The sequence below is a fragment of the Pteronotus mesoamericanus genome, unplaced genomic scaffold, assembly GCF_021234165.1.
Source record: "Pteronotus mesoamericanus isolate MK-2021 breed Mesoamerican mustached bat unplaced genomic scaffold, CSHL_Meso_final contig_57, whole genome shotgun sequence".
Taxonomy (NCBI): domain Eukaryota; kingdom Metazoa; phylum Chordata; class Mammalia; order Chiroptera; family Mormoopidae; genus Pteronotus; species Pteronotus mesoamericanus.
Window position 1 is genome coordinate 115666 of NW_026555203.1, and position 14728 is coordinate 130393.

Below are 14728 nucleotides of genomic sequence, written 5' to 3' on the forward strand. Positions count from 1 at the left end.
AAAGCCTAAATGAGAACTCTGGCTACTTCTGTTAGTAAAGGAAGGGGCAAGTCAGTCACAGCAACAATCTGACTTCCCAAGCAGAACCAAGCTGTAGTGTCCATACCCAGTTTCTGCCCAGCAGGGGATGAGCTTGCAGGGCTGCGCCAGCGAGGATAGCAACAATGAGCCTTGCAGTTGCTATGTCCTGGGGTCCTCATTATGTGCCAGTCGCTGTGTAAAGGACTCAGTATGTGTTAAATCATTTACTCCTCACAGCAGCCCCATGAGGTAGGTATTAGTATTTTCACTACAATTGAACAAACCAAGGCACAGAGAGTGTTAAAGAAGTTGCCAAGCCCCAGCGCATCTGGCTCAGTTGAAGCATCATCCCATAAACCAAAAGATCACAGGTTCGATTCCCGATCAGGGCACATGCCTGGGTTGTGGGTTCAGTCCCCGGTCGGGCTGTATACAAGGCAGCCAATCAATGTTTCTCTATCACATCAATGTTTCTCTCTCTTTCTCTTCCCCTCCCTTCCCCCCTCTCTAAAGTCAATAAGCATGTCCTTGTGTGATGATTAAAATAAAAAAAGAAGTTGTGAAAAACTCAAAACCAGAGCTGTCCAATTTCTTGATTGAGCTTTTTATTTATTATTTATCCCAAATTCTGAGGTTAGGGCCTCCATCTGTGCTTGGTTATTTTCAAAGATTGTCTCTTTCATTGACCCACATTTTTTAAAGATAGGTTTATTTATTTATTTACTTATTTATTTTTAGAGAGAGGGGAAGGGAAGGAGAAAGAGAGGGAGAGAAACAGCAATGTGTGGTTGCCTCTCAAGGGTCCCCTGCTGGGGATCTGGCCTGCAACACAGGCATGTGCCCTGACTGGGAACCGAACCGGTGACCCTTGGGTTCACAGGCCAGCACTCAATCCACTGAGCCACACCAGCCAGGACTGAAATTCACAGTTTGATGATGATTTGCATGGCGTTACCCATTTTTAAAGCTTTTGTGCATAAATTTTCTTGATGTACTATGCAATGATGCTTCATCAAATGTCAGTTTTGGGCAGCAATTGCATCATCCTGTATTAATTTTACAAGTCCCTCTCTTTTACCTACTATCGCCAGTGCACCATCTGTAACTATACCAGATATATTGACAATGGACAAAGAATATCACTTTAACATATTTTTTTACTGCTTCGTATAAATCTCTTGATTTACTTGTGTCTTTTAATGGCACTAAAGAAGCCATTTCTTCAGTGACATTATATTCATCATCAATACCTCTAATAAAAATGGCAAGTTTAGCCATATCCTTAGCATGAGTGCTATCATCCATCACCAAAACATAAAACTTAAAATTAGCAGCTTTACTCTCCAAACTTCTTTTGATAGATTTTCCAATTTCTTCCGTTTGCCTGGCTATAACTGATTTTAGAAATATCCCTCGTTTATTCAGGGGAAATTATATCTGCCACACTTTCTATACATTGTTTAATAAAATCACCATCAGTAAATGGTTTTGATTTTTTTTTTTTGCTATTAAATATGCTACCACATAACTAGCTTTTACAATAGAATCTGCTCGAGTTGTAACTTTTGAAAGAATTTTTGTTCAGAAAACCCTTTTTTTTCAGTACCTCTATTTTGTCCTTACTACACAATCCTTCATACACATTGAATTTGGCAGCATGTTTTCATATACTCTGCCTTTTCAAATTATAGTCTTTGGAAACTTGCACAAATTCCCTAGAAATTAAGCAGAGTGCCTTACTATTTGCCTCGACAAAAACGTAGTCATCTATCCACTTTTCATGGAACAGTCTTCCTTCACCCATAATTTTTCTTTTCTGGGATTCTTTTTTCTTTTGAGATGTTGTAGAAGCCATGCTGGGATTAAAAAAATAGTAATAGGTAAGGGCCTTTGTTTATTTTCATTATGAAAATTAATTGACAGGAAAATAGAAAGCAAGGGTTGGGGCCTCCTGCAGCTCTCTCAGCTAGCTGCCAATGCTGGGCGAGGCGGAGGGCTGATCGTAAAGCGTGGCGGGCAGCGTGTGAGGCGCCACTAAGGTGCTTACCTTTAATAATCAAATAAGAATGCTTACCTGACTTCTAAATAACATTAAATGCCTAACGTTGCAATGGTAGGTGGAAATAGTATTGATAATCACTGCCTAACTAAGTCATCATGAGCACATGTAATGTCTGATGGTGTCGATTCTACTGTCTGCTCTTGGAAGGTAACACACTGGAAGCTGCACACCACTGTAAAACTGAAGCCATGCACGTGTACTAATAGCAAGAGTGTATGCACATTTATGTTACGTGACATTATGACATGTGCTCACAAAAAAACCCCCACAATGTTTTAAGTAAATTTATGATTTTGTGTTGGGCCGCATTCATAGCCATCCTGGGCCATGGGTTGGACACCCCTGCCTAAATGCTCAATAAACATTAGTTACCACAATCGTGATGATGAAAAGACTAACAACAACAGACAGAACCTGAAACAAATACAAAATAATATTGAAAGTAAACTGTAATTGAAAAAAAAAAGCAGAAAAGTCAGAAAGAATCTGCCACTTCCCTAAAGCTGGAGAAATTTGCCTGTGATGACGGGGGCAGGTATATCTTCAGTTCTTGCTGTTTAGGCCTAATGCCCTGCAGCCACACCAGGAGGAGGAGGACTTGTGTGGACAGTCATTAGTGAGCATGCAGGCTCCAGATCTACCAGTGCTACTGATAATGGCCTGAGTTCTGTGAGCTGGGCTGACTCCCACACAGCCCATCAGAGCAAGTGTTAGGAAACTTCTAGTGCCACAGCAGGCTCCAATCCATAGCCCTGCCCTTCCCCTGGGTTACCTGCAGGACGGGGTGAGGGGAAGCTGGAAACACTAGGCCCCTGCATCAAGCTTTTGTGGGCAAGGGCAGCGAGATCTTTCCTAAGAAGCCCTGAGGCCACTGGTGAGAGACCCAGCGTAAGGACCTGGCCTGGGAGGGCGGGCAGTGGGATTCTTAATTGCCCAGGGAAGAGAGAGACAGATGCAGGCAAGGGATGAGAAGCTCCCTGTGGGCAAAATGCTTTCATGGGAAGAGTCAGGATTTGCAGAAATGCTCCTCTTTGAAGTAGGAGCTTAAACACCCCTGGGTCAGACCTTGCCTCCCAGCCAAGGCCCTCACTGAAGTGACAAACGGTGGGCTCCCAGGCGCTCCAGACTAGAGGCCTTTTGAACTCGCAGGCAGCACTGAGGACAGGTCCTTCCAAACCTCGCCCTGTCTGCCCAGTGCAGGTAAGTGTGGAGAGGTGGCCTGGAAGACCCCAAGAGGGAGGGGAGATACGCGAGGAGCAGGTGGGACCACAGAACAGGAACTGGCAAGAAGCTTGCCCAGCCCAGCCTCTCATTCCTCAGGCAGGAAATCGACTCTACAGGCTGTGAAGCCCCTGTCCCCACCTTGATACCCCAACCTGTCCTGAGGCCCCCTTATTGTCAGGGAGCCCCGTCTCCCCACAGCCTCAAGCCCTCACTCCTGGCCCGGCACGTGAGTCAGCAACGTGCCGACTGTTCACCAGGCAGAACGGAGCCCATGCAGAGATGAGCCACTGCCAAACACTGCAACCTTCAGGACAATGCTTCGGGAGTCTCCTAGAATACAGGCTGTCCCAGTGAGTATGCTGTGTGTGTCATGTCTGGTCCTGGGTGAGAGAAGGCCCGGCCTGCCCACGTGGGCCCCTAGGCTGCCCGGCTGGACAGACCCTGTGGGGAGAGGGCAGGGCCTCGCTTGCTCTGCGCGAAGGGGCGGGGGGGGGTGCAATTTTGTAAGATGGACGTGGTGCTCATTAGAATTGTTTTTGGAGAGCTTTACAGATCTCAACACTGTTGGCTTCTTCCTGCTGCAGACAGCTGGGGAAGAGGCCTCTAGGCAGGGGTGGTTGATGGCAGAGCGCAGAAAAGTGGGGCCCTCTCCTGCTGCACTGCCCGAGGCCTCCCACTGCTGGGGAGACTGCGGGACCCGGGTCCACGCTGGCCTTTTTGTCGGATGGCAGAGTTGCTGGGGCCCAAGATCAGGCGAGGGAGACTCTGCAGGACTGCCACCTGAGTGCTGTCCATTTACTCCTTTCCTCAGTGAGTTCTGTCACCCCAAGTGCTCTGCTCTCCAGGTGCCTGGGGAATCCTGTCTTGGGACCAGGAAATGGCTTGCACCAAGTATGCCTGCTCCTGGCCAGTCACAGAATTTATTCCTACAAGTCTGAGAAAAGGAGGTGACACCCATGGGTTCTCAGCCAGAAGGGAAAAAAACCACTGAACCTTTGTTCCCTCTGGGGTAAACCCTTTTGTTTTCTACAGGAGCAGCTTTCTGAGTCCATGTGGGAGCTTGCAAAGCTGTGTTCTTGAGACCTGAGTGCCAGGTGGGGCTGAGCACATTGGCCTGAACCAAGTGCGTGCGTGTGAAGTAAAGCCAGGTACACACGCTTCTGCAGCTACCTCTTTGCACACACATTTACTATCAACAGATGGTCCTCCTCCTCCGTCCCTGCCTTCCCATCCCCTTTTATACCACTTCTTGCAAAGGGTCGTAATTATTTCCAAATATTCCCAGTCCGATGACTTCCTCCTCCCAGTGCAATTTTTCACTTCCTATTCCAGTCTCTGGGTCCTGTGCTGAGCTCTACCCTGGAACTGGCCGATCCCTGCACATCTTCCTGTGTAAGGGAGACCTTCGCAGGTGGCCACTGAATGGGTAGGCAAGCCACAGCCACCATAGCAAGTAATTAATTTATTTTGCATAAGTTTTCAATTTGTATTATTTTTGTGATTTATTTTGGCATTGTTGAGTTTGACTCTTGGGGAGTTTTGTTGTATTGACTTGTGTCTTTTGTCACAAAACAATGATATTTGCTGAACAGCACACGGAATTTATTTTTGATTGGTAATAAAAACTGACATAGGGAGAAAAAAAGAAAATGGGGCCTCTATTCAGGGACTCCACACCCTGGGCCTTGAATTATATTCTTTCCCACCTGTGTTCCTTCAGTCATGTTCATTCCCTCTCAGTTTCTGCCCCCTCCACCTTTATACCCTCAAGCTCACCCTGTCACCCACTTCTCCTCTTCTCTTCTTCTTTTGCCCTCTCTTCCTCTTCCTTCTCTCTGCCCATGCCTAGCAAGGATGTCAGCTCCTGGGGATGAAGCTGTGGCCAAATGCAGGTATTCTCAAGTGAACCCAGTCAGCCAGTACATATCTTTTAAGCACCTGCAAAATGCAGGGGTGGCAGGCACTGTGGGAAAATGAAGCTGAGTAAGACAAGACTCCTACCCTCAATGCATTTACAACTGCCCAGTTGGGAAGATAAGGTGTGCCCACACGAAACGATAACTAGCACGTCAAATGCAGCCAGGTATCTTGGATTTAGGCATGTTCTAAGTAAATGTAGCTGAGTGACCTTGCCTCAAATCTAAAGGGCTATTAGACTGTGTAGCTGGAAGAGGAAGAAAGTGGTCCATCCTCCAACAGTAAAAGCCACAGACCCTACTACATACAGTACTGGTCAGTCCCAGATGGGCAGACCCCTGACAGTCATGATGTCACAAAGACCTCTCAGAACATTCCACCCATCCCTGAGCATGCAGAGCTGCTGCAGGGCGAGTGCCTCATTGAACATTGCCTTGCTTACAAAGTAAGTACTATGGCAGCCCTGACCGGTGTGGCTCAGTGGGTTGGGCGTCATTCCGCAAAGCAAAAAGGTCACTGGTTCAATTCCGGGTCAGGGCACATGCCTGGGTTGAGGGTTTGGTCCCCTGTCAGGATGCCTCTGAGAAGCAACCAATTGATGTTTCTCCCTCCTTTCCCCCCGCCTCAATCAATCAATCAATCAATCAATCAGTTTTTAAAAGGGCCATGGCAGAGCTGTTGCTGGACACCTGGACTTTTGATGGTGATGCCTTATTGTTGTGATCCACAGTCATAGCTACACTGGGCTGCTCTCACAGGCCCTGGATGAAAACTCCAGGGTTGCCCTACAGACCTGACCTACCCCACCCCAAAGACGAGGCTCTTGGAGGTAAGAGAGCACAGTGGGCTTCTGGGGGCTGTGCTGTTTTCTAGCCTATAGAAACAAAGGGTATTAGGCTTAATAGGGAAACTCTGCTGAATGAAACTGACACTCCCCAGCTGTGTGGTAGGTGGCACACGATGGGGACAGAAGGTACACCAAAGAAAATCTTAAACACTTGGGAAAGATTTTTGTTTTGTCAGGGCAGTAATGCTCAGTGTTTCCACTGCCTTCCCTACTTTTCCTTTTATTTTTTTTTTCACTGCTTTTAGAATTATACTTCTTTGGGGTCATAATTGAAATTTCATACTTATTTGTAAATTTTGTTACCTGACCACTCTCTAGCCCATATGTAATAATTGGTTTCTTCTCCATGTTTTCTGGAACTAAGGACATACCTGCCAAGAAACAAAAGAACAGATTTTTTTTTAAATGTGTTCAAACTAATAAAGCAGCAGTTGCATGGGTTTACACGAGTAAGATCTGCTAGGCCATTTACTCAGTGATGCCTTGAAAAGAACAATTAAGTCTCTTAATCCTGAACCAAGTTTTGTGGAAATCCCAAAAGCAGTGATTTGGCTCTTCATTGCAAAAGAGCCCTTCAGAGGGGGTGGGGATGGGCTAAGGAAGTTATATTACAGCCAATAGCATCAAGCAGAGCATACAGAGAAACCAAAGAAACCCTTAACAGTTAAAGGTTATGCAAACATAGCTCTGGATTTATTTTTTACATACATTTCCTTCCCTTGTCTTTTTGTCAACAATGCACCAAAATGTGAAGGCTGTAAGAACATTCTCAACCCTAATTCAGTGGGCTGTAGAGTCTGCTCCAGCTTTGTCTGGAAAACAAGGAAGAGCACATCCCAAAAGAATATTCCAGCATGTACACACCTCAGAGATGACATATTTAGTTAGGGGGTGTGAATGAGGCGGCGGGGGGTTGGGGGGGAGTGGAACGGAGCATTATACAAGTACAGGCCCAAACTAAGAATCTGAGCGCTAGTCTCTTTAGTTGTCTAAAGTCTGCATCAACATGTTTAGGAAAGAAAAAACTCCAATTTTTCCATGTGTCTTCTGTCTCACAAGACTATAATAGGATAATTTGAGTTCTCAAGTCACAGAAGTATCACAGTGATATGGAAACTTTAAAAAACCAAGTGATGTTTAACTCTCACCCCACTCCCCACCCTTACCCAAAAGCTTCCTCTCGAGCATGGTAACAAGCTTCAATCCCATCCACTTACCACCTTCCTTTAAAACAAGTGGCAGCCCTGGCTAGTGTGGCTGTTAGTAGGAGTGTTGTCCCATCATGTCACATGCCTAGGTTGTGAGTTCAAATCCCAGTCAGGGCACCTATGGTTGCCCTGGCCAGTGTGGCTTAGTTGGTTGGAGCATCATCCCATAAACTGAAAGGTTGCAGGCTCAATCCCTGGTAAGGGCACGTACCTAAGTTGTGGGTTCGATTCTGGGTCAGGGTGCGTATGGAAGACAACCAATTGATGTTTCTCTCTCATTCTCTCCCCCTCCCTCCCTAAAAGCAACGAATAACTGTACTCAGGTAAGTGGCATTAAGCTGGGTTTTCCCTTTTGTTTTCAGAAAATACTTTCAGAGTAATTGAGTTTAATGTCTGTTGTCTCTTTGCAGTACTCCGGAAACACTTGAGTTGTGCTTAGAGAACCAAAGACTGCTACCACCACCTACTTACCTCCTGACATCACCTTTGAATAAGTGCCTTTTGGGTTTCTGGGGGTGCTCAGAAGTGCTTACACCACCAGCAATGATCCTTTCCACAGGCACAGGGCTATACAGTTACAAACTATTTCATGTACATGACTTCATGACAGTCTCATACCCAGGGGCGTATGCAGAAGACATACCATCTTCTCTTAAGATGGAAGACCTCAGGTTCAGAGCAGTGAAGTCACTTGCCTAAGGTCACACAGCTGACAGGCGGTGGAGCCTCTTGATGTGATAGTCTTCCCAATCCTCTCAACATTCCACATCAAGTCCTCAGAAAGAATGAGGTTTGTTTGCCTTCTCAGTTTGAGGTACCTCACCGCAGTGAGTTGGGGTACATCCTTGGGAAAATATATGCCTCCAGGGAAGGGACACAGTTCAGGTTTACAGAGGAGCCAAGGGAGAACCTGGGATCAGAACTTTAATTTAAAAAAAAAAGAACTAGGAATAGAAGGAAGATAGGGGATTGCTCCCATATACTCCTGAATAAGTAGGATTTTTTTTTTAAATCACTTCCTGCCCTGGTTGGTGTGGCTCAGTGGACTGAGCACTGGCCTGTGACGTGAAAGGTGGCCGGTTCAATTCCCAATCAGGGCACGTGCCTGGGTTGCAGGCCAGGTCCCCAGTTGGGGGCCTTGTGAGAGGCAACTGATCAACATTTCTCTCCCTCTCCTTCTCCCGCCCTTCCCCTCTCTCTAAAAATAAACAAATAAAATCTTTTTAAAAACCCACTTCAGGTATCTTCCCTGATGGAGGCCCTGCTACTGGTTTCAGGGTTTCTGTCTCAGTGCTATTGACACTTCGCACTACCTAAAACTGTTCTGGGCAGGGGCTGTCCTCTGCATTGTAGGATGGTTAGCATTGCTGGCCTCTAACCACTTAATGTCAGTAACAGGTCATCCAACTCCTTATGTTGTGACAATGAAAAACAATCTCAAAACTTCCCAAGTGTGTCTTGGGGGGCAAACTAGCCCTGGTTGAAAACAGCTACTTCAGTCTATCTTCTTCAAAGCAGCCAGGCAGATGTTTGCAAGTCACCATCTCCCTCTCCAACAGATTGACTGCCAATCTCCCCAGTACCTTTTCCCTCTACTTCCTGTCTCACAATCTTTGCTCTAGCTCTGCATGCCAGTTGCATTGTAGATTGTTTCTACACAGCCATCCTAGTTTGTTTCCCCATACTCATGCTGTTTTCTCTGCATAGTCCCCTCCTGTCAGTTACTTATCTCGTAAATTCTAGGCAACCTTCAAGATCTGGCTTGGTGTGGACAGCATGTGGAAACCTATCCCAGAGGAAACCTCTCACTTAGGGGTCCTCTAGTTGCCTCGGTGTTAATCTCTATACATTGAGTATCGCCAATCTTTATGGTCATTCACCTTTTCAGATCTTTAACTTATGTGGTTACTTTTAGCAGTGAACATGCAATGTTTTATTTCAAGTGGTCACTATACTCATTTTAATATATATAATGATTACTGCAGCTCTACCACTAAAACAAAAATCAACACTTTCACGAATACTATGTGTTAGATACAGAATGCATGAAAAGTGCAGTCTCAGTTTTAAAAAGCATCCTAACTGGAAATTTTAAACACTACTGGATTCACCCAAAAAAAGAACTAGAAAAAAAACCAATGTTTTAAAATATCTATTACAACAGCAGCAACTACCATTCATGACACATTCGGTGCTAGGAAGTGATGGGTGCTCGGTATATATCTATCATTTTGTAAGGCTCAGGCTACCTTCTAGTTTTTTTAAAGTGATAAAGACCTTGGGTAGATTGCTTGCTCTTGTGTAGTAGTTATATTTTAAAAAGTAAAGAAAACCTTTGATTTTATTTTTTAATGTTTATTACACACTACATAATATACTGCATGCTACATAATACACCACATAACCTTCTAGAAGGGGTAGATGAGCATAACTCAGTTATTTTTCATCAATCAGGAAAATGCTTCCTTAATCAATGTTCTCCAAACCCTGAAAAACAGTTTAAAAAGGAAATGTAAGAATTCTGTTCCCATCAAAGATGTACATGTACTCTTATTTCTAGTGTCACCAAATGGCACTCTCTGTGACTAAAGAAAGTACTTTCACACCCCACATTTCTCTAATTGCAACAATAAATTGGACTGAATTTTATAATCACTAAAGTAAGAAAGAATAACTTACAATGCCTTCTAGTTTCCGTTTTCTGACAGCAGCAAACGCACCACTTTATATGAAAAAACCTCCCCCTCTCCCTAGCCAGAACTAAAGTCAAGCAACTTTTTACCATGTGGATCCTTCTATAAAGCACCCTCAGAGAATCAGAGAACAGTAAGGTAAAACAGTTTCTTATAAAATAACAGCCAACACAAGGGAGATATTATTAACCTCATTCTACTTTTTTTTTTTTACAGGTGAAAAAAGGAGGCTTGGAAAGGTTAAAAGTTGATTAAGTCAGAGAGGAAGTAGCAAAGCCAGAATTCAAGTTCAGAGCACCCCAACTCCAGAACTCTTGCCCTGTGTAACCATCACACTATGTATTCAGAAGACCCACTCTGTCTTACTCAGTTCACAACTAAATACTTCAGAAATTATCAAGTAAAAGATTAATCACTTCTTCCAGGTATTAAAATAACACAGTCCAGGTATTTTGTTTACTATATTGCAGGAAGAATCACCTTGAGAGAAATTAAAATTGCAGTCCTAAGAGCCACCCTGTAGAAACCCTAATTTGTTTGGTTTGGCCAGGAGCCTAGGAGTATGCATTTTATATCATATGTCAGATTATGATAGTTATTCTTAGACCTTATCTTGAGAAATGCTGTTCTAGATGAGTAGACAGCCATCATCATGTTCTTTATATTAGATTTGCAAGTAGCACTTTACTTGAGTGCTACTTGAGAGGCAGATCACCTGAGTCCTCATAGTGTTATTTAATCAGTGACCCTTTGTCCTCTCATCTATAAAATGGAATTAATATTCACCTAGGTTCATTGTGAGGAATAAATGAGCAACAAGGAAATAGGAAAAGGTAACTAAAAAAATGTTTAAAGAGTAATAAAGATGAACTCCTACAAGATATTAGAACATACTATTAGGCTGACCATATGAAGATGCTGCTACTAGGCCACTTTTGACCTACAAAAACAATTTCATATGATTTAATCAAATATAAAAGTATAGTGATTCTTTCCATATGTATGATATCGGTGCAGGAATTGGCAAACGAATGACTATAGAAGAGCATATTTGTGAAATAGGCTCATGTGTATACGAAAATTTAGTTTACTACAGTGGTTATTTCACATAAAAAATGGACTGGCCTATAAATGGATAATTGTGACAACTACCTATCTCTTGGGGAAAAAAAGGAATGTTAAATCCTGACTTCACATTATACCCTAAAATGACCTGTAGATGGATCAACACACAAAATGTAACCAACAAACAAACCTGTAACAGTATTTGAAGAAACTGGAAGAATATGTTTTTATAATCTTGAATAGGAAGCTCATTTGTAAGACATGAAACCCAAAATCCAGAACGATAAAATACAAACTGAACATCAAAATTAAGAACTACTATAATAAAGTAATAAAGATAATCAGACTAGGGAAAATATTTGTACATATAAGAGACAAGATTAATACCCGTAATACATAAAGAAACCCAATAAAGAGAGCAGAGCAAATAAAGTATATAGGTAAACGATCAGCAGAACAAGAAATACAATCATTGAATGTACGAAAGGCTGTTAAACCTTACTAGTAGAAAACAAAATGCAAATTAAATTAGCACTGTGAGACCCTTGGCAAAACATTACCAGAACCCACCTCCACCCTAACAGACGGCTGGCATCAGAGCCATCTTACCTTTGACACATGGTGGCGATTAACCCCAGAGACGCGCCTATCTCTTTCCATCAAAGTCCACTGATAAGGAAAATAGGCAACTCTTTTTTCCTACAATTAAAAAAATCATTATTGCAGTTTTAAGATGAGTGGCCCAATATAGAAATGTTAGAACTTTAGTAAGTGACATACTAGAATAATGGAATTATCACTAAAATAAAAAACCAAATTAACAATGTAAGACCAGAATCCTAAATAAAATCGGACCACTAAACTTTAGAATTAAGATGGTATCTTACACTTCCTGTTTTAACCTGCATCATTTTATCTCTTTCCTCCCCACCCTCAAGCCCTTTTAAAGACATGGCTACTTGTTTCCTTCTGGGACCTAATGGAAAGAAAACAGTGGTAGATCACAGATGAAGGACAATCACAAACCCAAAAAGCAAGTACATTTAAACTCTGTACTCTAGAGAATATGTAAAGGACTAGGAAGAGGAGGAAATTGCAATGCTGAAAAACAGGATCTTGAGGTACATTCCTAAAGACTCACAACAGAAAAGGGGGGCAGGGGGAACCGCTGCCATCAGAGGGCTGGGCACAGCAGCCCTGGCCAATCCCCTCCCCCAACAGGAGTCGGGGAGGGGGGGGGGGAGGATGGAAACATCCTTCTATTGCTGTGAGCTGCTAAGCGGCCTGGGCGGAGGCAGCCTCAGTAGCAGTGGCCTCGGTGGCAGCTTCGCGTCCGCGGGTCACCTGTTAATGGGGCGCCCTCGACGGCAGCAGCCAGCTGCAGGATGAAGAAAGATGCGTTGACACAGCCTGAGCGAGCAGGTGGCAGCGGCATTCCGGGCCACGGCTGTGCCGCCCTCGGCCCCCCTGCGCGCAGATGGCGCCGCCCAACGGCCCACTCATCTACCGGACCTAGGGCTGCTTAAGCTTGCCTCACCCGAACTCAAGCGCCTCATCATCCAGTCCAATGGGCTGGTCACCACCACGCCAACAAGCACTCAATTCCTCTGCCCTAAGGGGGCAGCAAGTAAGAAACAGTTCGCGTAGGGCTTTGTCAAGGCCCTGGAGAACCTGCACAAGCAGCACCATCTGGGTTCAGGTGCAGCCTCCACTAGCGGTCCGGGGACCCTCGGGCATGGCCATAGGCACCAAGCCTTCGACGAGTTGGCTTCTGCAGCCACGCCTGAGGCGCCAGTGTACGAGAACGTGAGCAGCTACAAGGGCAGCACCGGGAGCGTGGGGAACGCTGCGATGGTCACCTTAGCCGCCAAGCCCGCGCCCTTCCTACCACCCACCGGAGCGCTCAAGGATGAGCCGCAGACAGTGCCTGACTTGCCGAGCTTCCGCGAGAGGCCACCTCTGTCGCCCATCTACATGGGCACTCAAGAGCGCATCAAGGAGTGCAAATGGCTGCACAAACGCACGGCTGCCTCCAAGTGCGGCAAGTACAAGCTAGAGCGCATTTCGCACCTCGAAAAAGTGAAGACACTAAAGAACCGAAGCAAGGAGCTGACGTCCACCACGAGCTTGCTGCGTAAGCAAATGGCACGGCTCAGGCAGAAAGTCCTCAGCCACGTCAACAGTGGCTGCCAGCCGTTGCCCCGGCACCAGGTGCCCGCTTACCAAGCCTGCGCGCGGGCTGCGTGCAGGCTGGCGTGGGTGTCCCCGACTTGGAGAGGGCGTGGCCCTGCGGACGCCCTGGGATAATGCCGGGACTCAAAGGGCGCCTCAGCCTGGACAAGCTGGACCCCTTGCTCCCGGGGGTGGAGGGGCAAGCACATGACCCTTCCTCCCGCCCTGCCCTCGTGCTGCCTCGGATTTCTGTGTGCGGCTACCCGAAACTGCACGAACCCAAACGCGCGGCCTCCCTTTGTACGCACCGTCACGGAAGAGCGTTCCGAGGGGGCGCAGCCTGAAGCCCTGCGTTGCCTTTTCTTTTACTTTTTTATTTTATTTTATTTTTGCATTTGGAAGAGAGCACAGTGTTTGATTCTGCCCTATTTATGTTTCTACTCGGGAACATACGTTGATTGTGTACGTGTGTTTTGTGTTGGGTTTAAGGAAATGGGAAGAAGAAAAATATTGATACTCTCCCTTTACCTTGCTCTATGCCTCCTCACCCAGTCCTTCTGACACCCTTCCTTCTCCCGCTTTTTTTGTTTTGTTTTGCTACTAGTCTACGTCCCTGTCTGCAATACTTGGTTCGCCCGGTTTTCTGTTTTTAGTAGTCTCCTTATACCAAAGAAAAAAAAGAAAGAAAAAGAAAATGGGAGATAAAAAAATGTCTAGGTAAAAAATTAAGGGCCCTGGCCAGGTGTCCCAGTCGGTTGGAGCTTCGTCTCAAGCACCAATACGCTGCGAGTTCCATCCCCTGGTCAGGGCGCGAACAGAAAGCAACTGATCAATGTTTTCCCCTTTCTCTCTCTGTGAAATTAATTTTTTAAAAAATCTAATCAAGGCTGAGGAAGAAGTTAAGAATGAGAGGTTAGCAAGATGTGAATACGAGGCGTTAAAATAAAAATTGAGCAACAAAGGAGATTAGAAATCGTAATGATTGGGGGCAAGACTGACGCCTCCCTCCTCTGCCTAGGAGCTTGGACCTAACCTCTTCTGCTCTTTTTCAGGCCCCGAATCTCTACTCCGCCCTCTGCCCACCTCTTCACACAGCAACTAGCTGTTTCTTGTTAGAGCAGAACGTTGTTTTCTTCGAGCTTCATTCTGCAAACCTCCGCTTTCAGAAAACACAAAAACAGTGGGGAGGGAGGGAGGGCCGACCTCAGTATTCCCCTCCTCCGACAAAGGGTACGAATAGCCTCCCTAGCCCACCACCCCTTACGTAACGTCAGTCCGCGGAGTCGGCGACTGGGCCGGAGAAGCCGCCTTACCTTGCCCCCATTACTGAACCTGTGGATGTGTGCAGTGGCAATTCCGGGGAGGAGTAAGCACACGCCCATGACAGCAATCCCGGGAAGAATTTCGAACCACATCGCAGCAAGGTTACTAGGGACAGAAATACACCTTCTAGGCCGCTGAAAAGTGTGTGGCTTGACCCCTTCCCACAACGCCCCGCGGCAGCCCCGCCTGGGCGGGG

The 14728-nt window shown here is 45.5% G+C and overlaps 1 protein-coding gene and 1 pseudogene across 1 annotated transcript; one reads left to right on the forward strand and one right to left on the reverse strand.

Annotated features, from left to right (window-relative positions):
• Nucleotides 1-9613: 9613 nt before the first annotated feature.
• On the reverse strand, nt 9614-14715 carry NDUFA1 (NADH:ubiquinone oxidoreductase subunit A1). Its single transcript, XM_054580307.1, has 3 exons — nt 14523-14715; nt 11647-11736; nt 9614-9766 (listed from the first exon to the last, which is right to left on the reverse strand). Exons 1-3 carry the CDS (start codon nt 14622-14624, stop codon nt 9746-9748), a joined length of 213 nt encoding a protein of 70 aa, XP_054436282.1. The 5' UTR covers nt 14625-14715; the 3' UTR covers nt 9614-9745.
• Nucleotides 12283-13344, forward strand: LOC129076108 (transcription factor JunD-like; annotated as a pseudogene).
• Nucleotides 14716-14728: the final 13 nt, after the last annotated feature.

Bases quoted from the DNA above. Each gene is read 5' to 3' on its own strand.
- NDUFA1 (XM_054580307.1), bottom strand. From the start codon at position 14,624: ATGTGGTTCGAAATTCTTCCCGGGATTGCTGTCATGGGCGTGTGCTTA. The intron at 11,737-14,522 runs GTAAGGCGGCTT...TTTTAATTGTAG, and splicing joins GGTTCAGTAATGGGGGCAAG to GAAAAAAGAGTTGCCTATTT. The intron at 9,767-11,646 runs GTAAGATGGCTC...ACTGTTTTTCAG, and splicing joins ATCGCCACCATGTGTCAAAG to GGTTTGGAGAACATTGATTA.